Here is a 27,454-nt window from a genome sequence, read left to right as displayed (position 1 = left end):
CACCTGAAAACTCCTGGAGGATAAGTTACCATGGTAACTTAAAAAAAAAAAGAATAATTAAAACCCGTTTTTTTAAAGTAAGCCTGGTTTAACTGGTAATCTTGCTTTTTGAAACACACCTCTGGTGAGTCACAGATCATGTTGGTTTTACCCTCCTTGACTTTGACCTTGCAGTGCTGCAGCACACAGGTAAAGATGTGCTGTGACTCATCTCTGATGTGGGGAAAAACGACACAGCGAGCAGACACGTTGTTGCCCACAAAATCTGCTTTAATTGATTGTTAAAAATAAGTAAGGCTAGAGACGCTGTAGGAGTACAAGATGGTGTGTGTGTACTGCTGACTTGGAGCAGAGGGAGTCCCTGCCAAGCTAATGACAAGCATTATGCAGATGAGAGCGATGACACAGACCTGTGGAGGAGGGCGAGACTTCCAGAGAAAAGTTTCCTGTATCGTGCTGTGGTGGGATGAAGTTCACTTTAAAACTCCCCCTCCCTCCCCCTGCAGTGGAGATGAAAACTGATTGTGTCAGTGTCTCGACTTTTTAAAAAAAAAAAAAAAAAAAAAAAAAAAGGCCTCGCTCGCTCTCCTCTCCCTCCAGAGACATAGTGCATAGCTGAGTAAAGTCACCCCCTACAAAAGAAATTCATATCATTGCAATAGCAACAATAAACCCAAGCCATTTTCATGTTTCATACATATATAATCATATATATTCATATTCAATGTACAAAGATACATTCTGAATTGCAAAGGCTCAATCATTGAAATAAATACTGAAATGGCTAAACTGCAATAACATTTCTCTCCTCTCTTGGAGAGAAGACACACACACACACACACACACACACACACACACTCTCATGATGAGGACGAGCCTCGTCTGATACAAAGAGCACAGAACACAAAACATACCAGTGCAGTCTACTGGTACACAGAGGCCAGAGATATACTGTATCTCATATTACATATCTTGTGTACTAGATGTTTGGCTGCCATCAGTCTAAAAGACAGACATTAAAAAAAAAACCCAAAAAAGGTCATAAAAATAGATTTAAAACATTTTTTCTGAAAGATGTTTTGCAATCAGGAGGGGATATTGCTGAGAACGTCAGATAATCAACATCGTCTTGTAGAAAACGGGGGGGCAGAGCGGTGGTGTGAATGTTCGAGTTCGGACCTCGAAATGTCAAGATAAGGATTAGAGACTGGGTGGGGTGGGGGGGGGTTACGTAATCGTCGGTGCGGCCGCTTGTTTTAAACCTCTCGTAAGTAGCAGGTCACGCGTGTTCTCTTCTCTCACACCCGGAAAATATTCAGCATCAAAAGTCTAAAAATATATCTTATCTACACTCCAGGAGTTCTGTTACAAAAAGCTCGCATGTTATCTATATGGAGGCAAACACGCTGCTGAAAGGTGCCGCGTTCAGATGACACACGTAATGTTTCAGCATGCGGCCAACTATCCGTCTTTAAAATCTTTTAACCTTTGGTAGCAAACGTTAACATTCTTTCAAGAAAAAATAAATACTTTGTCACACTTGAAAAGCCTTTAAGTCCTTTTCAAACCGTGATACCTAAGGCAGCTGTCAATATTCATATCAATATTTCTGAAGTGTCTACTAGCTGGAGCTGGTGGAGACTGAGAGACGTTGGATTAAATACACGGTCTATGAATGTGTCAGCATTGCAACCAAACTTAAAGGATTTACAGTATGTAGTGGTGGATACATTCTCATTTCATAATTTTGTCAATGGAAGTGTCGCTGAGTTCAAGAAGGTAACTGCTACCTTTAATACAGCCCCAGTTTGTCACAGTGCCAAGCATCAGATTGTCTGAAAAATGAATACCTGCCATCTTTGAAAAACACTGAAGGTATTTTCAGAATCCTCAAAGAACTGTTTTAACCATCTGAATGAAAAGATATAAAAAAAGAAAAGATTTTTAGTCTGTTTTTCCAATTTTAAATGTATTTCTTAATCCAGGTAGCCAGAAATCACATAGTATCACATCCTTACTCTTTTTTTTTTTTAAACAAGCAAATATTAACATGTCATTTTTGTGTAAAAATATTAAATATTTTCTCCTATTTTGGTTCAGGGTCTGGTTGTGCAAATTCAGAAAGATGATGTGTCATTTACGGCTAACATCTTTGTTAAGATCAGGAAATGGAGATGCAATCTTTTTATCTATTTAATCGACTATTTCTTCATCCAGATGGTTAGAAGAGTCTTTCAGGATTATGAAAATATCTTCAACACAGTGATTAGTGTTATTAAGCAAACATCAGCAGTTATTTATTTTCCAGAAATGCGTAGCTCTGTGATTTGAATGTAATTGTAACACATGAGAGTCACAAACTGGGGCTAGCTTTATTCTGTGTTGAATATTTTGTTAACTCAGGGCCATCCTCTGCTCTAACACACATGACAGATGAATCTGTGATGTATTGCATTTGCCTTGAATAAACCCTGACCCAGAGACGTCTGACATCGATTCAATTTCTTGTCTTGCATACAATCAGAAGCCAAGTTCTCAGATGAAAAAAAAAAAAAAAAAAATTAAAAATCAACATGAAACAGGATCTGTCATCACAAACCTCTTCAGATCGGCTCCTGTGCATTATTGCCCGAATGTTATGTTATTTAAGGGTAACTGGGGGGAACACACAGGTGATATGGCTTGCATTCAACCAATCATTTGTCTTTCAAACGACTGATTTATGCTCTCAGTCCAGCGTCAGGAGACGGTGGCTGGACTGTAGGGAGGGAGCCTCCAATTGTCAGGATGCAAATGCAAATTAAACAAACGAAAAAGTAAAAGGTTTTGTACTCAAATAATATTAAAAGAAGAGCAAGAGGCATTATAACTGATTGGAATTCAAAATCCTTAAAATAAACATGAAAAACAATAAAACAAAAAATAGGAAAAGAACGAGTAATAAAACAATAAACATGCAGTTGTGTGTTTGTGCTGCTCCTTCTCCCTGCAGGGAGCAGCTTCTGCTTGTTTCATTCTTATTGTTCAGCTTTGAGGAAGAAAAAAAAAAAAACAGAAAGTGCTGATTAAACTCGCGCCTGCTGAGGGGAGTCGTCCTCCTGAACTCCTCCTGCAGGCCGGCGGGTTTGAGAGGAAGGCAAATCAGGCCTCGGGAGGGGGGGGGTCAGAGGTCAGAGTTCAGTCCTCGTTGGCCAGGACCTGCCAGACGATGAGGTGGCTGCGCTCGGCTTTAGCCAGGGGCGTCTGCAGTTTCATGGAGGGTTCCTCGCCCTCCTCCGCCTCGCCGTCCTCGTCACCTGAACACATACGGACAACATCGTGTTCTCCTCTGCAGCTACCGTAGCCGTGACAGTGATTGTTTATATCCTTCTCGTGTAATAAACTCACCCATCCTGAAGTCGATGTAGCCTTCTCCTCCGCTCATCACCAACATGGACTTGCTTCCTTCCTGAGATGTGGCGTCTGCCGCCTTCTCGCCCGCTGCCTCTCCTGCACCCGCCGCAGAAGGAACTGAGTGACCTGAAAGCACAGAGACACAAACTGTGAATAACACCAAACACGTCCAGCGTGCTGAAGCTGCTGCAGCAAGCTCAGAAAATTATTTACATATCGGCCTGAATACCAGATACTTTCTCATTAACATTGTGTTTGAATGCAGAGGGCGCCGGTGTAACACTTGCTCCTACAGACTCTGGTTTGTATTTGAACCTCCTGACTACATGGGGAAGAAGGGATGCGTGCTGTTGTGTAGGTTGACTTCTGCTGCTTGTGATTACATTGCGCCTCCTTTTTAGCAAATATGTGAGCAGCTTCAGTGTGAAGAACCGACAGACTTTCTTCTACATCAGTGACAAACATCCAGTGTTTTTTTATACAGCTGTGCTAATTAGCAGTTATGGTGACTGCTCACAGTGTGTTTGTGTTTTATCATGTGTTCAAAACAATATGATAAGAGAAGTTGCTCTAATATAATATTCCACCATCCTAAACGCAGTGAGGAGTTATCAGGGTCAGGCTAGTTTCCCATGACCTGGGCTTATTATAGTGTAACAAGCTGATCTTATATTTCATGAAAATTATATTGTTTATAAAATATATCACATGTGGATGAATTTGATTGAATTCATGTTGGTAAATCAGATTCTAGACCAACAAAGCAGCAATCAGCTGGTTTAGTGATTATTTATCATATCATGTATCATTGTTACTGATAAAACAGCATCAGAGAGTTTTCAACACAGAAACATGAAGCTGCTGCTGCAACATAAAGTGAGCTAGTTGAACTAGCTGTAAGCTAGTTAACGCTGAACAGAACAAAGATGTGTGTGACAAAGATGGACTTTTTAATCTGATAACTGGTGGGGGTGGTCATATCAGGCCACATGACCTCAAAAATGTGGATGTGTCTTCCCCACTTTTCATGTATTTCATGTTTCACTTTTACAACAGAAAAGGCCCAATTTCATCAAATTAAAAAGGACCCAATATGGCATAGTTTGAGACACAGATCAAGGTTAATTACTGTTACAATACAGAATTTTTATAATGAGAACTAGCAGCTCACAGACTATGTGGTCTCTTGCCTTCTCTAAGACAGCACAGCAAAACTATATTCTATTCTTGCACAAAATATATGAATTCAAGCACTTTCAATGACCCATGTCTCTTTAGTTCTACTTTCAGAAACTTTTTCTCAAATTCACACTTCTCTTTGAAGGATTTCGAGGACCTGTGGGAACCCAGCTGTCTCCTTGGACTAACAGTATCTCTTCCCAAACAGGACTAATGTGATAAAGTCTTCCTCATCCTCTTTTTCCAAAAACAAGTAGGGGTGGTTTTACATTCAGGCTAATACAGTATTTCACTATATAGTTCATCACTATATACACATAAAGGCCCACTGATGTTATTACAAGGGAATCATCTTCATCACACATCACTGTACGGACACAGTACTTAACTAAAAAGATGAGATTCCTAAGTTTCAGAGTAAAAATATGAATGTACATAATAAAACAACTTTTGCTTTTTAATTGGCTTTGATTTCTGAGTTTAGTAAGATGCAGTACGTTAGGGTGAGCTAAGGTAATGTTTGTGTTTACCTGGGACGGCGGTGAAGAATTTGACAGCATCCCTGTGTCCATGGAAACAGAGCTGAGCGTGAGCCATGGAGCAGTAGGGAACAAACGTCCCGGCTGTCACTTTGTCACCGCTGTCGTCTCCGTAGACACGAACCACACTTCCTGGTTGGTTACCTGCTGCTTTGGGTACCTTGTTGGCTGCTAAAAACAGGAAGTTACACCTGCGTTATTACTTGAAACATTAAGTGTTGACTGAGCATTAAAAAAAAGAAATTAAGTTAAATCTTCCACTCACACTCTGTCAGAGGGATGGAGATGATGACTCCATTGCCGGTGCCGATCCACAGACGATTACATGACACCATGAGAGCTGTGATCCTCACAAAGGAGAAGCCCAGTTTCCCCGTACCTGAGAGAAAGGTATAAATAGTCTAAGTTCATACTGATGTGTTTAACACAGGACAGATATTTGGTTTCAGACAGGGAGGACTGACCCAGCATCTTGCTGACGTAGGGCTCGATGTCGACGTCCTGGAGGTGTTGGAAGGTGTGAGCGTGGAACAGCCTGAGAGTAGAGTCCAGCCTGATGGACACCCAGATACCGTCACCGTCCCAGGCCAGCTGACGCACCTGGCTATCCTTACGAGGGTGGGCGTCAAATGACTTCTGCAGAGGGAGACAAGAGGGGTTTTATGAAAAGTTGGTCATACTGTGTATTGTTCTTATTTTATTAATTGTATCTGAAGAGGGAAGAACATATGGCTTCAAAATGTCTTCACTGCAGTAACATGAGACTGAATGTTGACTGTCACTTCCTGTCAGAGGCTACAGAGATGGAATATTAACTGTATTTACAACACATAGATGCATCTGTATTGTAGATTTCCGGATTCTGAGTACTCCGTCATCACGATGTTTGTATTTTGTGTTTCTGTGTATTAAACATTAATAATCATGTGATTGCGCGGAGTGATTAAGAAGAGAAGAAGTAAGAAGAGCGTTTTTAAGGTCAGTTCTTTTATCGGCACTTGAAGAAACTAGGGAGATTGCAAAATGGTTTGAATGTAACACACATACACACACTCACAGATCAGGCACCAAACTCTTGCCAGTAAAAAGCCAATAAGAATAATTTATCAAAACACCACAACAAACATAACTTTGCATAAAAACGACTTTTTCAACTGTTATGCCTGCAGTTTCACAGCCAATAGCATATTTAGGCTAATATCAAATTGTTATGAACAAGCTAAAATGAAAGCTTAATTAACCATGTATCTTAACATTTAGCAAATTCCTGTAGGCTGAGACGGCGGTCCCCCCCCCCCCCACCAGCTGCTCCTCCCTCTAAAAGCCTCATCTGGCCAGCAGTTAATTAGGATGACAGAGGGCAGCATCAATGAGTGATAGTGATGATTTCTACATTGTGTTCTACATTCTTTTTAAAACTTCTAGTGACTTCTAAAAACAGTACCAGAGCGATTAAGAGTATTGATACTGATAAAATCCTAATGATACCCATCCCTAGTGATTCACTGGTGAAATCAGAACTCTATAGTTGTATTTTTGGAGACAACTGTGTCTGAAACTTTATTCCTTGGGTCCATTAAAATGCATTGAATCTGCTGTAGGACCATCAAAGGCCTCCATTATAATTTATTGAACAAATGCATGTATTCATGGTGTATTGCAGAATTCCTGTGTGAAAAAGAAAAAAAAAATCCTCTTCTGTCTCAAACAAAACTTTATAATGAGTGAATTTGCATAAAACGTGTGTGTGGGGGAGGAAGATGACTATACCTCTATCTTCATGGCTTTGGGCTGCACCACATAAATCTTGTTCCTGTAGCCGCACCACACCTTGTCGTGCACCACAGTCATGCAGCGGATAGAGTGGTGAGGTCTCCCCAAGTCCAACAGATGGTAGTTGGTCAGATCCCACTGTCCATCTGACGCAAACAGAGGAAGTCAAGATATAAGGTCATATTAACAGATAAATAACTGGATTATTTTAAAAGAGGAGGTTGTGAAGCTGGTGTTTGCTCACCTGCTCCTCGGTGGAAAATGGCTAATGTGCCATCAGAGAGACCGACCAGTACGCGCCCTTTCACATGACTGTGGGAGAGAAACAGCTAAATTCTCACAGGCCAGATAAGACTTTAAAAATAGGAGCGGGATAAGAAAAGGTTTGCGATGAATTCATGCAGCTGTCAATTATGTAAAATGAACTCACACTATGCCGAGCACGGAGTCCTTCAGCTTTATAGAATGGAGACACTTCTTCCACTGAGCCACAGACGAGTGGACGTACACGCTGCAGAAATTACAATCATCAGATGTCTGGTCGCATACAGAAATGTGGTGAAAATGAATATATATATATGTATATATATAGAAATGTAAATCTCACTATCCATTCTGTGCTCCCAGCCACATAGTAGGCAGGACGCTGCTCATCTTCTGAGCTTCCTCTCTCATCAGGTCCTGCTCCTCTGCAGCGGGGTTCGAACTCACGCCGTCCTTCACCAGATCACTCTCCCTGACGATCAGAGACGACAGTGAGACACAGCAGCCATGTAGTGAGACAGCTTCAGGTTTCATCAACGAACAGTAAATGGTTTTACAGTGATTTGATGTTGTTACTCGGTGGTTTGTTTATGGCCGTACTAATAAAACTGGCAGCTTTATTGGACAAACTGAATTGTATGTACAATGATCCTCCTGATGTTACCTCTGAGAGTAGCTGGCTGGAGTCTCTGCTGTCTGCTGAGCTCCCAGTGGATCGGTGAAGACGTGTTCGGTGTAGACTCCCCTCAGGCTCTCTCTCTGGTCAGCGGGCCCTGCGCTGGCCTCCGTGGCCTCTGTGGCTTCCTCTGCTGCTCTGGATTCTGTAAAGAGGACGGTCCTTCAGTGAACACCTCATACATGTGCGGCAGGTGTGCGCTTGTGGTTTATTTTGTTACTCTTACCCGCTTCTCCGTCTGTGTCTCCTGAACTGTCTGCTGTCTGAGGAATAGCTGCTGCTCCTTCAGCTGCACAGCCCACCACGGTGATGCCTCCCAGCACGCTGTCGCCGCCTGCTGAGCTGCTGTTGGTGGCTGACGAGCTGCCGTCTCCAACGGGTCCCGCCTCGGAGTTCAGAGACACTTCTTCACCAGCTGGATAGTCTGTCTCTCTGGCACCTGAATAACAAAATACATACGAATATGAACATGAACTGGGAAACATTCTGCCCCTTGAAATTCATACAATTCCTATGGGAGGCAATCAGGAAAACTGCGGTTGTCCCCTCCGGACCTGAACGGGAAAGATGCTCAGTGGTGTCTGAGATTTCACGGTGACTCTGATCAGTGATCAAACACAATATGACTGATTTCTCCAGGCAATACTGTATGTTTACCTCCACCTGAAAACTATACAACACGATGGAGAACAGTAAACATCCAGTACAATCACTGTGCATCTTTCTGCACATATTATCCATCTGACTTTCTAGATTTCCTAACCTGATTGTGTAAAAAGTAAACATTATTTGTACATATAAATGTGTTTGTACACAGCTTGTAACGCAGATCTGCATCAACCTGTTAATCCATCAGTGAAGGAACTGAATATGTGTTTAGTTGGTTCTTTAACAATGTCTTGTGTCATCATATTTAACTATAGAAGTCTCTCTTTTCTCTGCTGTAAAGAAAAATGTTGAGTTGCAGCGACAATCAGACACACATATCCATGTCCATCAGCTGACCTGGTACGCTGGCGATGCAGAGGACGTGGGAGTTACAAACAAAGAAGCCCTCCAGTATGTTTCCAGGCTGGTTGGCATCAATGACCACAGCTTTAGTGGTGGACTCGGTGCTGGTGCAAATCCACACCAACGACGACATCTCTTCCTGCTGCCGCAGCTCCTTCTGCTGGTCCTGCAGAGACACATGATAGAAGACAGGGAGGTGTTACCATCAAACATTGTGAGCATGTGCATTTTTCTATCTACTCTCAATATACCAGGATGATTGAAGTTTGATTTGAATTATTTATATGATTATTTATGATACTATGTTGATAAAAATTGCATTGAGAAAGTAGAATCTGACCTTGAGTTCTTGATCCAGTTTATCCAGGCTGCTCTGAGATCCTATTTTCTTTCTAGGGCTCTCTGGTCCAGACACGTCACTGTAAAACACACTGGCTCCCACGATGGAACCTCCGTCTCTGGTTTTACCTCCGGACAGGTTCACGCCGGCAGCACACCACAGCTGAAGCATGGACACACACGATTACAGCAGGCAAATACAATGAGATATCACACTATTTGCACAAAACACACGAAAGCTGGAAGAAAATACCTTCATAGAAGCATCTTTCTCGTCCAGTGGTCTCAGGAAGACGGGAACTGGTAGATTCTTCAGCTTACCTTCTGCCTGACCACCATTAGCCTGAAAAATAAAAAAAGTTTCACAGCTTGTTTCTGTTTTAAGCTGACATCACAGGACTTCTACCATCACCTCAAGAGGCAGAGCTACTCGTCTACTTACTTTGTACTTCTTAGGCAGACTCCAGCCGTATGCTTGCACTCTGCCGTCCTCCTTCTGGACGTGGGCTTTGACCTGCTCGTACTGTGCCCTCTTCTGTTCTCGCCTGGATACCGTGCTATCAGCCGCAGCTCTGTGGGACACAAAAATAGCTCACTAACAAAGATGTTTTTTCTACAGTAGATAGGTTTCCCCCAAATATGAATGAAACATGGACAGTTACTGAGAGCAGTTTGTTGAAAATTGTATTAAAAATGACAGTTCAGGTGTAACACTTTGCTGCTTCTTATGTGTATATTTATCTTCTCTGCTGTCAAAAACAGCTCACAGAGAAATAATTATTCATGAGTGTTATTAATCAAGACTGTAACTGAAGCTCATGTATTATATTGTATATAAATAGGGACTAACATAGAAATGGGATAAGAGCACGGTAAGAGAAAGATTTTGTAGCATAATATCATAGTGATGGTTGCTGTGCGGTTGCTATGTTTCACTTGTTTCACTTAGTTTTTTCATGGTGAAATGATAAAAGGACACAAGCTCAGCACACCTGTTTTAACTGCTTTTGACTTTGTGACACTAAAATGCTGACGTGCCTACTACAGGCCTTTTCCAACAGCATCACTGACTTACTCCTCATTGAGGAAATCAAAGGCCTTGCTCTTGTCGCTGGGCAGCTGCTGCAGGGCGCTGCTCCTCTTCTTGACGGACGGCTGGATCTGAGAGGTGGGTGCATTGTACTTGACGTTCACGGGGGCCTCCGCCGCCGGCTTCTTGGCCGTCCCTCCCGACGAGCTGAATAAACGGCTGAAACTGGAGGTGTAAGGGCGGGGAAGTGGGACGGAAAAAAAGAGAAAGAGCACACAGACAAACATATAGAGGGGTGGACACAAGCGGTAGCTCCAGCGGCAGAGGTAGGGTTCAACATTTAAGGGTAAGTCCGCCAAAAAAAAAAAAAGATCCTTTCCCATCCCATGCCAACAAACCATGCCAACTTTCATACAGGTAGCAGTCACACTGATGTGCATATTCCCATTAACATGTCATAAACTAAATGTCCTATCTCCCAAATACAGGAGCAGAGCATCGGAGCAGCTGTCCACTCAGAATGCCGGAGAGCAGGGAGCGCAGGGTTAATAGTGGGCACCGACTAGGACGTTAGTCAACAACACAAAGCAAAACAGGCCTGGACAGAAACACATTTCAATTCCATCTAACTCTACAGTAAGACCACAAATTATTTATTACATCTGAGTCTACATGTAGCTTTCTATTAAATATCTAACAGCATAAACTGAACATCTGTAATTTATATATAATAAATAAGCTGTCTTAAGTGTAAATTTAAGAGCATCTTTGCTTCATTTTGACCGACAGACTTTTCCCATATTCCCTCCTTCCCTCCCATCTCCATAGCAACCCCCTCAACACACCTCCTGCACACAGACATCACAACATCAGGCAGAATATAGAGGGACACACAAAAACAGGGCAGGAGAGATGACACATTCATCAGATTTTTGCTTCTGGTATACGCACATCTGTCCCAAGTCCCTCTGCCACAAACCTGCCCCACATGACGTCCACCTTCAAAACCAAACCAAACTCATTCCTGCTAAAACTCAACAAAGGAGAGCTTCAGTCACATGACATTTCATTCCTATGCGAGCAGACGCAAGTGTGTTAAAGTTATCGTGATCATGCTTGAGTTTCTGTCATGCTTGATTGTTTACGGCTTTCTTTAACGTTTACTAGTTTTATTGTCTCTCCTCTGTTAAGAGTTTATTGTCGAAACACCAGAAGCCAGTCAACTTAGGCACAGTTACATGTCAGAGATTTACCTACATCCTGGAGAAAACAACCATACACATGAAATACAAAAGAAAAGCAAAATGAAGAATATAAATAACACAGTAAATCGCACAGTGGTTGATGTTTAAGAGATAGAATGAAATGAAAAGAGGAGCTTACAACTGCCAGAGGCTGGACTTCTTCTTCTCTGGAAGAGCTGGGTTCTCCTTTGAAGCCCTGAGAGAAGAAAATCACTTCAGATTCAATCAAATGTGTTTAGAAGGGCTGTTAATCTCACTTTGTGTCTGATTTGTCTGTGTGTGTGTGTCTTAGGTCAACATATGGGCTCTCTCATGATTACACTTCACATTTCTTCCTCCTCTCTTACCGGATCATCTCCGTCCATCTGACGGCCTCCTGCAGCTCCATTAGCCTCTCTTTATACTGGTTCCTCTCCATCAGGACTCTGGCCATCTCCACCCTGGTGAAGCGCTTCCTCTGTGCTGTGGGCACGTCGCTCTGCGGGCACAATACCAGCATGAGATCACTGAAAACACACAGTATCGCAAAAGCGGACACAACAAATACGAAGGACTCACGTCGTCCTCATTCTCAATCTTTGTCTTCTGTTTGCCGTCCTCAAGCTCTGCCCGAATCCTGCAAGACAGTATGCAGGTCACGTTACAAGTCTTCAACATCCATGTGCATACAGTATAACCCTATAATCCAATATATGAACTGTTGAGCAGTCAGATTTGCATGATCAGAGTCCAAAACAACTCACTTCTTGAGTTCCTCTTCTAATTCTTTGTTCTTCTCCTCCAGTTTGTTCTTGGCCTGAGTGACGGCGTCCAGCTCTCCTCGCAGGACCTCCTTCTCACAGGACAGCTCATCCAGCTGTGCAATCAGGTCGTTCTTCACCACGTTCAAAGCGTTTCTGAGAACAAATACACACGCCTGTAAACATACATGTGACATGTACGATAAACAGAAGGTCGCAGCACTGAGCTATCAATATCAACTTAAGAATAAAGTGATATCAGCTTGTAGATAAAAGAATGGCCATACCTCTTGGAAATGGATTTTAGCTCTATATCTATCCAAACTATGCATATGTACATCATTTAAAACTGTAAACTGATTTAATGTCAGGGTGATAGTTCTGAATCTGGTATTCATAATCATGAAGGAGAGATGGCTTAAGAATGTTATTAAGAGCACTAACTTGGTCTCCAGCAGCTGGGAGTTCTCTTGGATAAGATGTTCGACTTCACGTCCCATACCTGCAAAATCAACAAAATGAACATATCTATTCATGTGCTCCATCGTGAAGAAGAAAAAAATATAAATATTAATTAAAACATTGTGTGAATAAAGAAGTGTTCCCTACTCCTATCCTACACACTAACATATTGTTCCCTCCGTCTTACCTAGAAAGTTGTAGTCTGAGAGTCATGCAAGAGATGATGCAGATCAGAGAGAAGTAACAGATTAATTAACATTCCTGTAAGCTTAATCCAGTCTCACAGCACAGAACCACCAGTCTAATCTGCTCTAGTGCAACCACATGAAAACCACAGAAGGAGCTGAAACTGAGAATCAGGGAAACAAACCACGAGAACAAGGAGCTGGTTGAGTTTATTGATACACACCAGAAAACTCGTCTGTGAGGACGATAGAGCCCGACAGCCGGAAAAAAAAGACAATTCAGAGAATACGAGAGGAGGGAGAAGATAGTTTGTAAAAGTAGAGACTGTGAGTAAATCATTAGACTGAGTTATCAGAGAGTGAGGCTTCTTACCCAGCAGGTCTGCTCCTTCGTCTACGTCTCCTATGAGGTCGTTTCCTGCAGACGACAGCTCCTCAAACAGAGACTCAGTGTTACGGTCGAATGCTAGATTCTCTATGCCGCCTTTAGCTGGTGTGCTGGATGGACAGATGAGAGAAGATGATCATTTTACTAAACATCAGCTTCAAAATACATGTAAACTATTCTACACACCAAGAGAAAAACAGAATGAAAAGAAAATTATAAGAAGTTGTGATGTGGACACTAGAGAAGTCAAACTTACAGGATAAAGTTACAGTACTGACAAGTATGATCTGACATATCTTATTCTTTTTGTGCCATAGAGCTCTATTGTTGTCCAAAAAAATATTAAAAACACATCTATGAGTCACACTGACATGCTGACATGTTCCTTCATCACCATGAACACAAACAATGTAGTTTATTTTGACTCAATCACATCACATTTGAATAAATCAGCAACTGAAAATAGTTCCAAACAAACGCTCTATTTCCTCCGTTTGCTAGAAACTACAGTTCCTGCTGTTGTAGAGAAATACTGAAGCTTTAAAAAAATAAAACTAGATATTTAAGTTCATTCTTGATCAGCAGTTGTTGATATAAAAAACACACCACAAGGTCCATTTAGTAGTTGTTCAGGAGTTATCACAATCTTCCTGTATATATTTATATGCTGCTTTTTGAAGATTTAAATGTTCTATAGGAAAAAATGGACTTGGGGCTGAATACAACATATTGTGTGAGGAAGTCAGAAAGTATAGACAAACTAACACATTGTTGTCTTTTCATTGGATTTGTCGATAATGAAAAAAACCTATAAATAGAATAGAATAATGCAGAATATTTAACATTTTCTCACAATTGATTAACCATTATTTTCAAAGCATTTTCAAGCAAATATACCAAACATTCCATTGTTCCAGCTTAACAATTGTAAGACTTTGCAGCTTTTCTTTGTCATTTATGATAGTCAATTGAGTATCTTTGGTTTTGTGCTGTTGGTTATAAAAAAAAAAAAATGTGAAGACATCACCTTGAGCTTTACTCAATTGAACCAGGCATTTTCCAATATTTTGACAGTATATCTGACAGTTTATAGTCCAAACAATAACTCGGTTAAGGTAAAAAAATAATAAATAATAAAATGATTAGCCAATTGACCGTACCTTGTGGCTCTGCAGCCATCGAGGTCCATGTCCAGTTCAGGGGTGGACTCTATGATAGCCTGCACCTCAGACTTCTCCAGGTTGTCTGTTCCATCTAGTACAACCAGCAGAGACACAATTATTAGTCTTCAAATTAACACACAAACACAAGAATTCTCTCTATTATTCAATGAAATACCCTACTGGTACTGTGCAGGCGTTAACATGATGGACGGCGCTCTAACTGCAGTACTGACCGTCAGCTTTGACAGGTGTGGTGGCAGAGTCCTGACCCTCCTGTCTGAGCTGACCCTGCTGTCCTTCCTGCACCGCCGAGATGTTCTTACTGCTCTCTGGCTTCCCGCTGTTCCTGTTCAGGTTCTTGTTGAGACCGTCTGAACCTTCCTCATCCTGCAGGGGTGTGTCCACGGATTCCATTGCAACGTCTGAAGCGGCTGCAGACAGGGGCGCGGCGGAGGCTGAGCCGCCCCCCAGACTGGAAACGGTACTCATACCGGCGGACGCTCCGTCGTGAGGAGGCAGCGGCGTGGCGGACTGAGAGCTACCGCTGTGTGCAGATGTGGGGGTGTTTGATTTAGAGGCACCGTCCTGAGAGGACATAGGCGTGTTGGATTTGGATGCTCCGCCTTGTGAAGATGCTGGAGCTCCACTTTTTGAGACACTTCCTTGGTTGGATGGGGTGCCGGACTTGGAGCCTCTGCGGTTCGAATTGGCCAGTTCATCCTTAAGATAGGAAGCAGGAAATAAAGTCAGGGTGCACAAAAAGACAACAAAAAGATAGAACTAGGATCTTCATGAAGTAACATTACTTATTTATTCATGGAACATCATGAACTTCCATTTAAAGCTGTGAAAGCAGGTAATGTGCAGCTTATTGATGCATATGCCAAAACACAATAAATCAAAAACATCACTCCATTCACAAAATAAACTTCAAAAGTTCATTCTTGGTCTTGAAAACAAAATAAACAACAAAAAACCCACTCAACTCAAGATCCACTGTAATAGTACATATATGGTATTCATTAGGACACATTATGACAATTCCATCCACTGAGGAAGACCATGAAATGTGATTGAAAGCTCAGAAAAAAGCTAGTAAGTGTATTTTGAGTTGAAGGAATAGTTTGACATTTTGGGGAATGAGAAGATTGTTACTGCTCTCATGTCTGTGTGCTAAATATGAAGCACCGTTACCACTACCTGCCATTATTTTTAAGCCCTTCTTGGGGTCTCTCCTGGTTGCCTGGCAACCTCCCAGTGACTAGAGAAGATGGCAACTTCATATTTAACAGTCAAGTATGAGACGTGTATGTATTGATCTTCTCATATAAGTCAGGGCAAGAAAAAGCCAGTAAGTGTAATTTAATAATCAGATTTTAATTTGACAAGCTTACAGGATTAATTTCTAGTAGACATTGTGGGTGTATGTGTGTAGTTTTGTATTTTGTATAATGTGTCCTGTGTGTTTTTTGATTTGTGCTGTTATATGTTTTAATTATAAGAGACTGCAGATGAAAATGAGTTGAAGCTAACTCTGGTGCAGAACATCAGATGTTAACATTTATGTTTAACACTGTAAATGGTCCCAATAAATACAATACAGTAATAATTTCAAACTATTCCTTGAAGATTTGTTTGTCAAACTACATTAATCCACATACACCTCATCTATTAAATGAAATTAGGATAAATAAATAGATGTTAACACCAACTGTGTCAAACTTGCCATGCAGCTAAACCCAACACACAAAAATACACGAATCAAAACAACATGCGACTAGGACACTCCACCTTTCACCGATTCATCTTCACCAATCAATAAAACATACAGAAACAATCAAAACTGTTAATATAGCCATAAAGATACGTATGTGAATCCTCCTCATATCTTTTTTCCTCTCATTGACAGTTATGTGAAGCTTTGAGCACTGAACCATCTCAGACTGTCGTTCTGTTGCTCTAGAAGATGGTGGAGGTGGTGGGTCAGCAGCATGCAGTTTTCAGTGAGATAACAGGCGTTACCAGTATGTTAGCAGCATGTATTTCATCACATACAGCACAGTCTGCTGCACCACAACTACCACAGACCGTACAGCACAACACTAGGTTAGTTTGTTGGACTCGGAGGTTAGGGTTTGTCCATGAGGAGCAGGTCTACCTGGTCCTGATCAGCCGCTTGTTTGGGCAAATTCTCCTGCGAACTTTCACCCTCCACTCTGATTGGGTGTTCCTCAAACTGAGGGATATTAAAGGCTTTACTCATTTTTTTTAAACATTCATCCAAACAATTAGAAATAAAATAAGTAGAAAATGATGTCATACCACACAAAGGAAACTTAACCTAACACTAAATGAGGTAAGATGTAATGTATCTTATAATATGGATGTAATTTCTCATTAGAACTGATCTGAATAAAAGAAAGTAAAAACAAATGTGGGAAAAGCCTGAACTCTAGGAGTGAACCGAGTAGTGAACAGTAGTATTTATGGCTTCCTGTGGTCCAGAAGGCGACCTGGTTGGCATGATCTGTCTGTGTAATTGAATGAAAATGTACGGGCATCTGCAGTGCCAATCAAACACTAAGGTTTCAACGGCTCTTAGTCGCCTTGTGTGGCATGTAGATTTTCCAACCCCTGCATTGTTTTGATCTGTAATACCAGCAGCTTCAGTACTATAAATAGCACAGTGGCTGATGGAAAAAAAAAAAAAAAATAAAAAAAAAATCAATGAGTAGAACAACAATGCATCTATACGGATCCCTCTGTCACCTTGAAACACAAAGATTTCAATAAACACAGAGGAGACTTTAAAGCGTTCACACACTGAACGAGATAATAAAAGAGAAGAAAACGTTCTCTATACTGTTTGTTTTCTGAAACGTATTCCCTTTCTTGTCCCCTGCTCGTTTCTCTAAACTCACCTACCTCTCTCTTTCTGCACTGATGGGAGTATTCCCTTTCACATCGCTTGTCTGCCTGCTGATGTCACTCTATTGTTGCTATAGTAGCACTGAGCAGCCAACTGGGGGGTGAGTTTCACTCCTCTGCCGCTCTGCTGATGAAAGGATCTCGCCTAACCCTCCGAAAAATTCACACACACACATACACCTCTCCCCATGGTGAGAGGGAAGGGATCACTAGCTGTAAATCTTTGGAAAATGTCAAGTCAGAGGACAAAACACAAAGGCAGCCCTGTGTATCTTGTACTGCGGGTAAACAGCAGAGTGAAGGAAATATACTGCATCACGCGATCTTACAAAAGTCCACATAACCTGAGTAAAAACATAGGTTACTTAAAATCAATTATGATTTCCGTCTGACCCCGTACTAGTGTAATTACGGCAAATGAATACTTATTAGGCGCTCATTAATATTCATGATGGAGCCTTGCTTGCAGCATGGTTTCCAACAGCAACAATGTGAAGACACTCTGTCCTTTCCACCCTCCCTTGAGGTTAAAGGCAGGCCCCCGAATGGTACCACTTCCTCCGCTTACTGGGCTCCAAGCCACCCCATTACACACACACACACACACACGAACTGCTAAAAATTCTGGACACACTGAACAATCCTTTCTCTCTGAATAGAAATGTACTCTTTGGTGTTCGCTGGCATTGAGTGTTGGCTTTTTTTTTTCCACGCACTCTTTTAAGTGAATTGGAGATGATGTCACCGCTCTGATCCGTGGGAAGCACTACCAGCCAACTTCAGACAGTAACTTTCCACTTTATAGCTACTGATTCTTCTAAAACAAATCAATACTTCAAAGCAGGACTTGTGTGTGTCATACCTTGAGGCTTGTGTTGGATCGTGGATGGCTAAGGTTGTTGAATCTCCAGGGTTCAGATGGGGTGTCCACAGGTTCCCTCTGGACATCAGGGGTCATTCCATCAGTCCCAGGAAGCTGGAATATGCCCATGGATATGGGACGCTCCTTCCTGGATACACATAGACAAACAGAAAGAAGAATGGCTCAAAAGGAGAAAGAGCAATTCTGAAGAAAGGAATAGTGTTTGAGAGACCGACTCATTAGTCAAGTTACCGTTACGCTATAGTACATTGGAGGTGGAAGGTAATAGTGTTTATATTCTCATCACTCAACAGAGCAGCTGACCAACATGCTAATGTCCCAACAAGACATGAGTCAACAGCTTCACTAATGGCTCTGTAAACCTGTACTTCAGCACAATGGTGCTTTAAGCTAATGCTAACAAGCGAGCAGGCATCATGTTTACCATGTTCTTATTTTAGTGTGTTAGCATTTCTTACATTTGCTAATTAGCACTAAACACAAAGTACAGTCGAGGCTGATGGGAATGTGATTTTTGCAGGTACTTGGTCATAAACCAAAGTAATGGGAGAATTTAAATTTTGACCTGTCGATGCTAAAAAAAACTCAGGAGATAACCAAAGTTAATACAGTTCAACCTGTAGGGAACATGAATGTCTGGACCAAATTTCATAGCAATCCATCCAATAGTTGTCAACACATTTCATTCAAAACTTCATGGTGTCAGTAGGATTCATCCTCTGGGTACCATGAATATCTGCCCCCAATTTCATGGCAATCCATCCAACAGTTGTTGAGATATCTCAGTCTGGACAAAAATTGTGGACCAACCAGTCGACCGTCATTGCCATCTATAGAACCTCACCGCTAGTGTGGCGAAACAACGTGAAGAATTCTTTTGGTAGTGTAGGAGACTTTATGCAAGGAGGGCAGTCTAGACAACAGCATGGTGCAAGAACATGTGATTTATACTGAGCAATAAAGAGTGTGTGGTATGGTATATATTTCACACTATATCAACCAGCTTGGACATTTTCTTATTAGTTTGAATGCTTTGGCCCTCTGTCTCCATGTTGTGATGAGGTTCCTAAAGAGACACTTGGTAGATGAGACTTTAGTGTGGAGTGGTGAAATTTTTGCTACTGCACCTCACTGAGCCTGATGTCGCTTACATAACAGATTATACATTTCATTTGCTTTTGCAAATTCATACGGGCAGATTGTTATTTCAGCCGGAATTTTAATCAGAGTATTTCACAGTACAGTGGCGACAGTTCAGTATAATGAGATGTTCAAGATCAATAAAGCAAAGCCAAACAAATTGTGATATGTGGGGACTGAGTTAAACTCCACAAAGAGGTGTTGTGGCAAAGGCTTCCCTTGAGACAGTTTGGCGCTGAAGTGGTGGGAAGAGAAATAAATCTGGTTGCCTCATAAACTCCATTACCTCCCACCTATTAGCTCAGGCAATAAACACAAATCCATTTGTATCCGTCTCTGGGATGGAGATTTATTGTGTGATGTGTGTGTTAGGAGGAGGTCAGCTGAGGATAAAACATCTCAAGTTGTTGTAATAAAAATCACTTTGCCCTCTGTTTTACAGGATGTGAACACATTTTAACTTTTAAACATCATTTCACTACATCAGCTGTGATCACTTTGATATCAACAATATCCAGTACATCACACTGACACACAGGAACGCGCAGGGTTGTTGAAATAAAATTAAAAAATCCTCGTGCTGAGCCACTGCAACAGATCAGGAACAGCAGCTCGTCTCATTCCAGTGACTAGGTATAAAAAAGCATATTGTACTGTGGGAGCAGGACAATGGCCGCCACGGTGAAAAGAGCAGCCGGCAGGCAGCGATGAAAAGCTGCGGCCCAAAAACAATGGACACACCACCATATTGAGTGGAAGAGGTCACATGCGGGCCACTGATGGTCACCAAAGCTGCCTTTTGTTATTTGAACTGAGCAGTGAGGAAAAAAAAAAAAAAAAAAAAAAAATCACATGCTCAGTATCAGTCCACTACTCATCTTGAAAATGATGAGTAGAGCATGAGAATGATCATAAACTATAAACTGTGGTGACACTGAAATATCTGAGGTGATGTAGTCTAGATATGACTGCCGTTTCTTCCTCGCTCTCTTGACCTACTTTCAGTTTGCAGTCTCATACTGTCTGACTATTTCACAGCTCCCACATGGCAGCAACACTGCGCCTGCATGGAGACAAACTGGCTACTGCTACAAAGACAGAGATTATAGTGGATAGTGAGCAGGAAAAGATACAATAATCACACACACACACACACACAAACACACACACAGTACCTGCTGGGTCTGGGTAAGGAGGGTAAAGAAGGCAGGGCAGGTAAGCCGCCGGTAGAGACAGAGTAGTGAACCAGCAGCAGCACTGACAGAGACACCAGCACAGCAGAGTTGATGACCACCGCTCCCCCTACAAAGCCGAAAACAAACAGCAGCATACACCCGGGGCTCATGGCCCCCCCAGATCATGGCCCAGTGCCTCGCCGGGGACCAGGGGGTTGGGGGGCACGGCCGATGAAAGCAGATTAGCTGGGGGTCACTGACGGACCAAATTCGCCTTGGCAGACCTCTGCTGTTTTTGATTTGACATCAACAACTGCAAGTGGATCTACAGCTGAGGTCAGCAGTGTTGTATCCTCCTAGCTGGGAGTCACCAGTAGACAGAAGAGAGTGGGAGCAGGTTGAAAATGATGAGAGTGATCACAGCAGCAGTAATCCTGGTGGCTTCAGCAGCAGTGGCAGCAGCAGCAGCAGCAGCAGCAGCGATTGATTAAAGCAGAGCAGCAGCGCAGTCAGCAGAGCAGTAGATCGTCCGGAGAGAGCAGGGAACCTCCTCTCCTCCGCCGTCTTCCTCTTGCAGGTGATTCTATCTTCCTCCCTTCCTTTACTCTTCCTCTCCTCTGCTGAGATGCGACACAGCTGCTGCTGTGCAGTCTAGAACACTCTGACGCTCTCCCTCGCTCGCTCCGATAGCACCCACCACCCCTCCCTCTCTGTCTCTCTCCATCTCCCTCTCTCTTTTGGATGCTGAGGCAGCTCGTTCCATATGCCTCTTCTCAGGCTGCAGCTTATTGGCTGCACAACGGGGAGACCGATCAAAAAAGTGTGCGTGTGTGTGTGTGTTAGAGAGAGAGAGAGGGAGGGAGGTTGGCAGTGTGTCTGCATTAACTGGAGGGCTAGTGAGGGATGAGGCTAATACAGGGCTACAGTGCAAGGTAGATTGAAATTCTATGGATACACAGTAGTAGTAGTAGTAGAGTAAGGTCATAAAATATGACACGGTTGTAAATCATTCTACCTAGAGCATCAGACTGCTCTGAAATACTGTGGATGTGTGCGAAGTGCACTAGAGAGGGACTAGAGAGTTTACCATGAGGCTCAGCACTCTGAAGGAGCTACATGGCTGACACAGGAGACGCTGAGCGCAACGACAACTGTTGCCCGGGTGTTTCACCAGTTGCAGCTCTCTGGCAGACTGGTGAACACAGAGCTGTTGAAAACACATGTACATGGCGTCTGGGCTTGTGTTTGCCAGAAGACACTGATTCAAAGTCTCTATTAACACGAGAGACTTTGAACCAAAGAGGAAGGTGGTTTAATACCATTTTATTTTGACTTTTAATGTTCTTATTTTTCCCTCTTATCGATTTGTCTAAATCTATTTTATCTAGTTTTTTAATCTAATTTTTATTTCACTCCATCTTATTATTTTAGTTTTTATGTTTTTTATTTTATTACATTTTCATAATTTGTATTTCTCATGTGTGTGTCTCAAACTGTTTTACTGTCTACATTTGCTCTGTCTTATTATTGGCTTGTCAGTCATCTGTGAAGCATTAATGAATTGCACTAACCTGTATAGGCCATACAAATAAAGTTTGATTGATTGAATGAAAAAGAGCCTCTTTGCAACATATTAAACACTCCATTTGGCATGAGCCAAATCAGCAGAAACCCACTATGAAAGCTGTGGGTGACAACATGATGCTGTGGGGATGTTTCCTTGTATGCAGTGAGAGGGAATGCAGCAAAATACAGAAAAACTACCGAGGACTGAGAGTAGACAAATGCATCCAAACAAGGTGAATGCTGCCTGCTAACACATAAGCTTGAACCACTATCTTTGTATAGAATGCACAGAATATAAAATAAACAATATAAACCTTAATGAACTGTTGATGGTAATGTAATGACAATGGAAATTCATGTTTATATTAACTGTGGGCTCTGCTGACCTCCTGGCTCGTAACAGCACTGCACCCAGTTATAATCTGCTCTGCAAACGAGCAATCAACCACCAACCTCATCATCCCATAGAAGCAGATTACTGACAACAGCTCTGATTTATACAATATCCACATCATCCTCTATCTGTCCCAAAGTATTCCACTTTCATTTAATTTCATTCCCATCAGTCTCTCTACACTGTCTCACCTTATTACAGTTTCATATCCGAATACTCTAATAACATTCATCTTAACCCGCAAACACTCTGCATCTTCATTTTTTACAGTTCACTTTTTGTATTCAGTTGATACTGCTTTCTGATTCTTTTCCTGCATTCATTCTTTGCTCTATTTCTCTGCTCAGACAGGTTCTCTGACCTATTTCTGCTTCTTGCCTGTAGGGAAGATAAAACGTGTGTAGGAGTGGAGATTGCAGTGGTTAAAACTGCTCCACTACAAGGTTGCAGACCTGAAGAATCACTCACATAGACAAATACAACAAAATGCTGCAACTATCCATCTTATGAAGTCTGCAAATCCAATTTTTTTTAATGAGCAAAAATGTCATTAACTTCATTCCTTTTCATCTGCAATCATAAAATATGGAAGGTTCCACTAATTAACAGCACCTTATTAAAAGACACAACGTAATCAGAGTTATCATATTTTTTATTCCACACTTCTTCCTTGTCAAAACCTGGCGCCTACATTACCCACAATGCAGCTCGACCGCCAACAGTTCAGTCTGAGATTCAGGTGTGTTATGCTAGTAGCAAATATTGACAAATTACATAGGCTTTGGTTAACACAATAACTACGTTGAACTGTGAATGAACACAGTGTGATATGAGAGAAGAGACACGGTGTGGTTTGGTTGTCTCACCGTGTTCTGGTTGATGTGGCGGGGCCTGTATCCGAGGGCTCTGTTACTGACTGTGTATGCTGGTGTTTAGTTCGTTCCAGGTGTTCCATGTAGCTGTGGATCATCTGGAAAGTATAGAGCACACACACAGGAATAAGCATTTTCTTGTTAATACATGTAAAATTGCAGCCCCTTTGAAATCTGACTGTGTGTGTGAGTGTTTACAAGTTTGACACGTTCAACAGAATTCAGAAAAAATGTGCAAGCATCTTGCTACTAAACTACAGTAGCCATTAGTATAATCAGTTGCATATGAAGTATATTGTATCCAGGCACAGCTGCGACAGTCAGCCTCACAATACACGGTGCAGATGTATCAGCAGTGTGTGTGTGTGTGTGTGACAGCTTTTATTAGACTTTCATTCTTCTCTATTCAACATTATTCAGATTAGCTGTTGGCTGCTGGAGCTTCAGAGGTTTGTTTGGACATGTGTTTGTGATGCATAATGGATGGATCAGCAGAAACAATTCATATTCAGTTTTAATCATCTTCATCTAGCTCACTCTACTCCTATATAAGTACCTCTGTTTTTCTATCATTTACATGTCAGCAATCAACAATCTCAACAAAATCCCCCTCATGTCATATTTTATGAATTTTCAGCCAATCGTGCCTGTTGAGTAGCTACTCAGGATTCATTATCCAATTATTTATATTCATGCTTTCCTCTTTACATGTCTTTGAAAAGCTCCTCCATGCTTGTTTCTGTATTAACCCGTTAACTACCAGGACTTAGTAGTTATTTCATACGTTTCTCCAGATGTGTGTTCTCATGATTCTGTCTTTGAATGCTGAAACATAATTAATAAGATTTTATTGCTTTGTCTTTGTCTGTGTATGAGTGTATTTATGTATTTCTGAATCATGTCCCAGGTGTAAAGACAACTAAAGGAAATCCAAAAAAATCAGCATGCACTTTGAATCAATTGAACTAAATGATACAAAAATATTTCTACTTTCCATTTATAATTTATTTGTATACCATGAAAAACACATTATTGGTTATTGTGTTGGGAAAAAAGTCAAAAGTCACTGTTACATACATAGATGCACGTGTGCTTACACTCTTCACAAAATACATTTATTTTGCTGCAGAGCTGCGTACCTCATTGTGTCTCTGATGAAGGGAGTTGTACTCCTTCTTGAGCTCAGCCTCTCTCTCCTCCAATCTGCTGACTGTGTGAAAAAGAAAACTAATCAGTCAAATTACATATAAAGTGAAACATTTCAAAGATTTGCTGGTGGAAAGCACAATATCTTTGCCTCATATTGCATATTGCATTATGCATCTTTGTGCTAGTGGATGTGGTGGTTGAGGAGTTACTTGCTGCAGTGATATCTAATAACCAGAAGAGGGCGACCACGCATCAAGAAACCCTGCTGAGCTACACAGAGCAGAAAGCCTCCACAGGATTATTTGACCACTCTGAAATCAGGATGCTTCAACTTAGACATTTTAGTCAAATACCATCATCAGAGGTGCAACACCTTAAATCCATGCAGGTAGAAGCTCCTTGTGTCTGAGTACGTCGGTATGAAAAAGTTCATGACGTTGCAACATTTTAGTTTGCAGTTTGTAATCACAAAAAGTAAAGTTAACGCATATCAACGTGACATAGTGTCATTTAAAACTTACATTTAACATCAGAAGGGAGAAAAATCCACAGACCCATTTACAGAGCAACCATGGGCTTCAGTCTTGGTGATTCCATTGTTTGCATCTCTAATCGAAACAGTCCGACGGTCTTGATGTGTGTGTTTTCAGATACCGGCCGAGCAAATGTCCACAAAAGGTGGACAGAGACACTACGCTGTCCCTCGCAGATCTGTAACATCAGGCCGTATGTTGATACAGCTAAGACGAAGAAACCTTGACACGGAACGCTTCATGCTGCACGGCGCCGGTTTTAAACCTAAAACGAGCCTTTTCTCGGGAAAACTCGACACCTACGCGATGGATGAAGGGCAGCTGCATAGAATGATGGAAACTGTGATTCAGTGTGGTTATGAGAGGGCTGATAGAGGAACTAGTGGTTAAAGAGTGGAGAATAAATAACCCGGGTCAGACACAGAGGTGTGTAGATTAAAAAAAAAAGGAAGTGATCCTGAAGGAAAACCCCACATGTAAGTCTGATTCCGTTCAAATGTGTTAGATTTAAGCATCAGTGTGAGATGATTGAGTGATTGTTAGGGTGAGGCGACACTGATTCATCACTGAACACACACTGCTGTAATGATGATGAGTGTGATGATGGGAGTACTTCTGTTCATCTGGGCCTGCTGCTATTTGTACATAGTGTCTCCTCTTCAGGATTCACCATGATTGATGGAAAAAATAGGAAACCTCCTGATTCTATGACTTGCTGTGTGAGATCTGGGACTTTTATTTATCAAACTGCTATACGTTTTTGACTTATCTTCTTATCTTTAACTTTTAGTCCTCACAAATTTAGCAATAAAAACGATTTCTCAAACTTCTTTTGACTTAAAAATGCTGTTAAATGCTCTTAAAATCTCATGTGAGTCAGAGTAGATCCTACATGACTTACATGATGTACAGAAACAGCTGATTGGATTAAATATCCTTACTGAAAAAACAGTATACGGCAGATGTAGGGTCAATCCTTATCTCTGATTGGCTTTTCCTTCATGTGTTCAATCATGTGATCGCTTGTGAACAGCTCTTAATGGTTACTTTCACACTTCGCTGTTAGTAGGAGTAAGTCGCTTATTGCTCGTGCTCAGCAAGGAACTGTTTACTCTTATTGATTCTCAGCAGTTTGATAAACACAGGCCGAGGTATCCCAGCAACTCACATGATTTACCTCCAAAGTCTCCAGTTCAAGCTGCTTGTCACCCTCAATCCAATCAAATAAAAGGAAAAATACCACATTCATTTGATCAAATATGAGAGAATATAAAACAGAAAATGACGCCAGTGTGCTTGCGGTCATCAAAGCTCTCTGATGTTTATAGGATTAGACTGTGTGAACGTCCCACCTACAGGATCCAAACACAGCTGACCGATTGATCTGAGTTACACTGCTGCTGCTAATTCGGTCCGCAAACGTCATTACAGACATATGAAACTCACAGAGCGACACAAAAAGAAAAAAAAGGAAGTGTCACATCGAAAGAAATAAAAAGAAAATTTTGCTGAGAGCTCTCAGATTTTCCCTCAGCATAAGTGAGGCGTATGTTACGCTGCTGCTGCTGCGGTGGAACAAACAAGCAGTCACACATAGTGTCAACAGCGCAGTCATGCACTCATCATGAGGGTTTGCTTTAGATGCCCTGAAAAGCTTACCACACTCCTAGTGCTGCTCTCTGAGACTTACTGAGTTACATGTGCATTTAAAAAGGTCTTTCCTATTTAAAAAAAAAAAGATGATCTGTTACTTTTTATATGTATCTTTTAGGCATTTAGCTCTTCTTATTATCCAGAACCACAGACGAACGCTTCTGAACTTTCTAGATAAAATAAGAAGTTTTAGCTCCCTGAAATGTTCCTGTTGTGATCGGAATTGGTTTAACATCTTTCCGGGCTTGGAATATGTTGGTATGTTTGGTCTATTCCATTAGAGCTCATTCGGCTGGCTTGGCAGGCAAACACTCATAGTATGTTACTAATGGCTTTTATTGAGTGAGGACATAGGAGTCAATCTGCCCTCTGGCACATCCGGCTAACAAACAGTCACAAGACCTGCAAACTGTATATGCTGCTCAGAGGCTATTGCTGGCCCGTGTGAGTGTGTGTGTGACTTTTCCAATACTAAAACCTGTGTGTGTGTGTGTGTGTGTGTGACAGATATACAAATACTATGAACTTACTGTGATCTGCATAGTTTTTTGCTTTTAGCTCCAGCTGACGCGTGTGTGACTCCAACACCACCAGCCGACCCTGGAGATCCTTCTTCTCTCCTTCCTGGGAGTCTTCAAAGACGATGTACCTCTGCAGATAAAGACGGAAGGAGAAGAACGGAGCGTTTATGAACCTTACATGAGTATTGTAAACTTCTCAACTTCTAGTGAGGCCTTGATGATTTGTTTACGGCAGCAACAGGAGACAGAAATGC

The 27,454-nt window shown here is 41.6% G+C and overlaps 1 protein-coding gene across 2 annotated transcripts in view; it reads right to left on the bottom strand.

Annotated features, from left to right (window-relative positions):
• Positions 1–249: 249 nt before the first annotated feature.
• spag9b (sperm associated antigen 9b) overlaps positions 250–27,454 on the bottom strand; it is a 38,227-nt gene continuing 11,022 nt past the window's right edge. The window contains exons 2-29 of one of the 2 annotated variants that reach the window (XM_042397187.1): positions 27,210–27,330; positions 24,484–24,554; positions 23,339–23,442; positions 18,177–18,324; positions 14,620–15,106; positions 14,384–14,477; positions 13,209–13,333; positions 12,633–12,690; positions 12,192–12,344; positions 12,007–12,064; positions 11,796–11,926; positions 11,588–11,644; positions 10,250–10,429; positions 9,617–9,746; positions 9,428–9,517; positions 9,176–9,337; positions 8,830–9,001; positions 8,051–8,263; positions 7,813–7,969; positions 7,492–7,620; positions 7,315–7,395; positions 7,129–7,196; positions 6,882–7,030; positions 5,576–5,747; positions 5,377–5,490; positions 5,103–5,282; positions 3,388–3,519; positions 250–3,296 (exon numbers count right to left, since the gene is read on the bottom strand). In XM_042397187.1, coding sequence (XP_042253121.1) covers positions 3,178–3,296; positions 3,388–3,519; positions 5,103–5,282; positions 5,377–5,490; positions 5,576–5,747; positions 6,882–7,030; positions 7,129–7,196; positions 7,315–7,395; positions 7,492–7,620; positions 7,813–7,969; positions 8,051–8,263; positions 8,830–9,001; positions 9,176–9,337; positions 9,428–9,517; positions 9,617–9,746; positions 10,250–10,429; positions 11,588–11,644; positions 11,796–11,926; positions 12,007–12,064; positions 12,192–12,344; positions 12,633–12,690; positions 13,209–13,333; positions 14,384–14,477; positions 14,620–15,106; positions 18,177–18,324; positions 23,339–23,442; positions 24,484–24,554; positions 27,210–27,330 — 3,855 coding nt within the window. In that variant the 3' untranslated portion in view covers positions 250–3,177. Of the gene's footprint in view, positions 3,297–3,387; positions 3,520–5,102; positions 5,283–5,376; positions 5,491–5,575; positions 5,748–6,881; positions 7,031–7,128; positions 7,197–7,314; positions 7,396–7,491; positions 7,621–7,812; positions 7,970–8,050; positions 8,264–8,829; positions 9,002–9,175; positions 9,338–9,427; positions 9,518–9,616; positions 9,747–10,249; positions 10,430–11,587; positions 11,645–11,795; positions 11,927–12,006; positions 12,065–12,191; positions 12,345–12,632; positions 12,691–13,208; positions 13,334–14,383; positions 14,478–14,619; positions 15,107–17,311; positions 18,153–18,176; positions 18,325–23,338; positions 23,443–24,483; positions 24,555–27,209; positions 27,331–27,454 lie in introns of those variants that run through there. The other variant, XM_042397188.1, reaches the window with a different exon arrangement.

The sequence above is a fragment of the Thunnus maccoyii genome, chromosome 20 (assembly GCF_910596095.1).
Source record: "Thunnus maccoyii chromosome 20, fThuMac1.1, whole genome shotgun sequence".
Classification (NCBI taxonomy): domain Eukaryota; kingdom Metazoa; phylum Chordata; class Actinopteri; order Scombriformes; family Scombridae; genus Thunnus; species Thunnus maccoyii.
The sequence above is the reverse complement of the archived record's forward strand: the minus strand, read 5'-3'. Positions and strand labels throughout refer to the sequence as shown.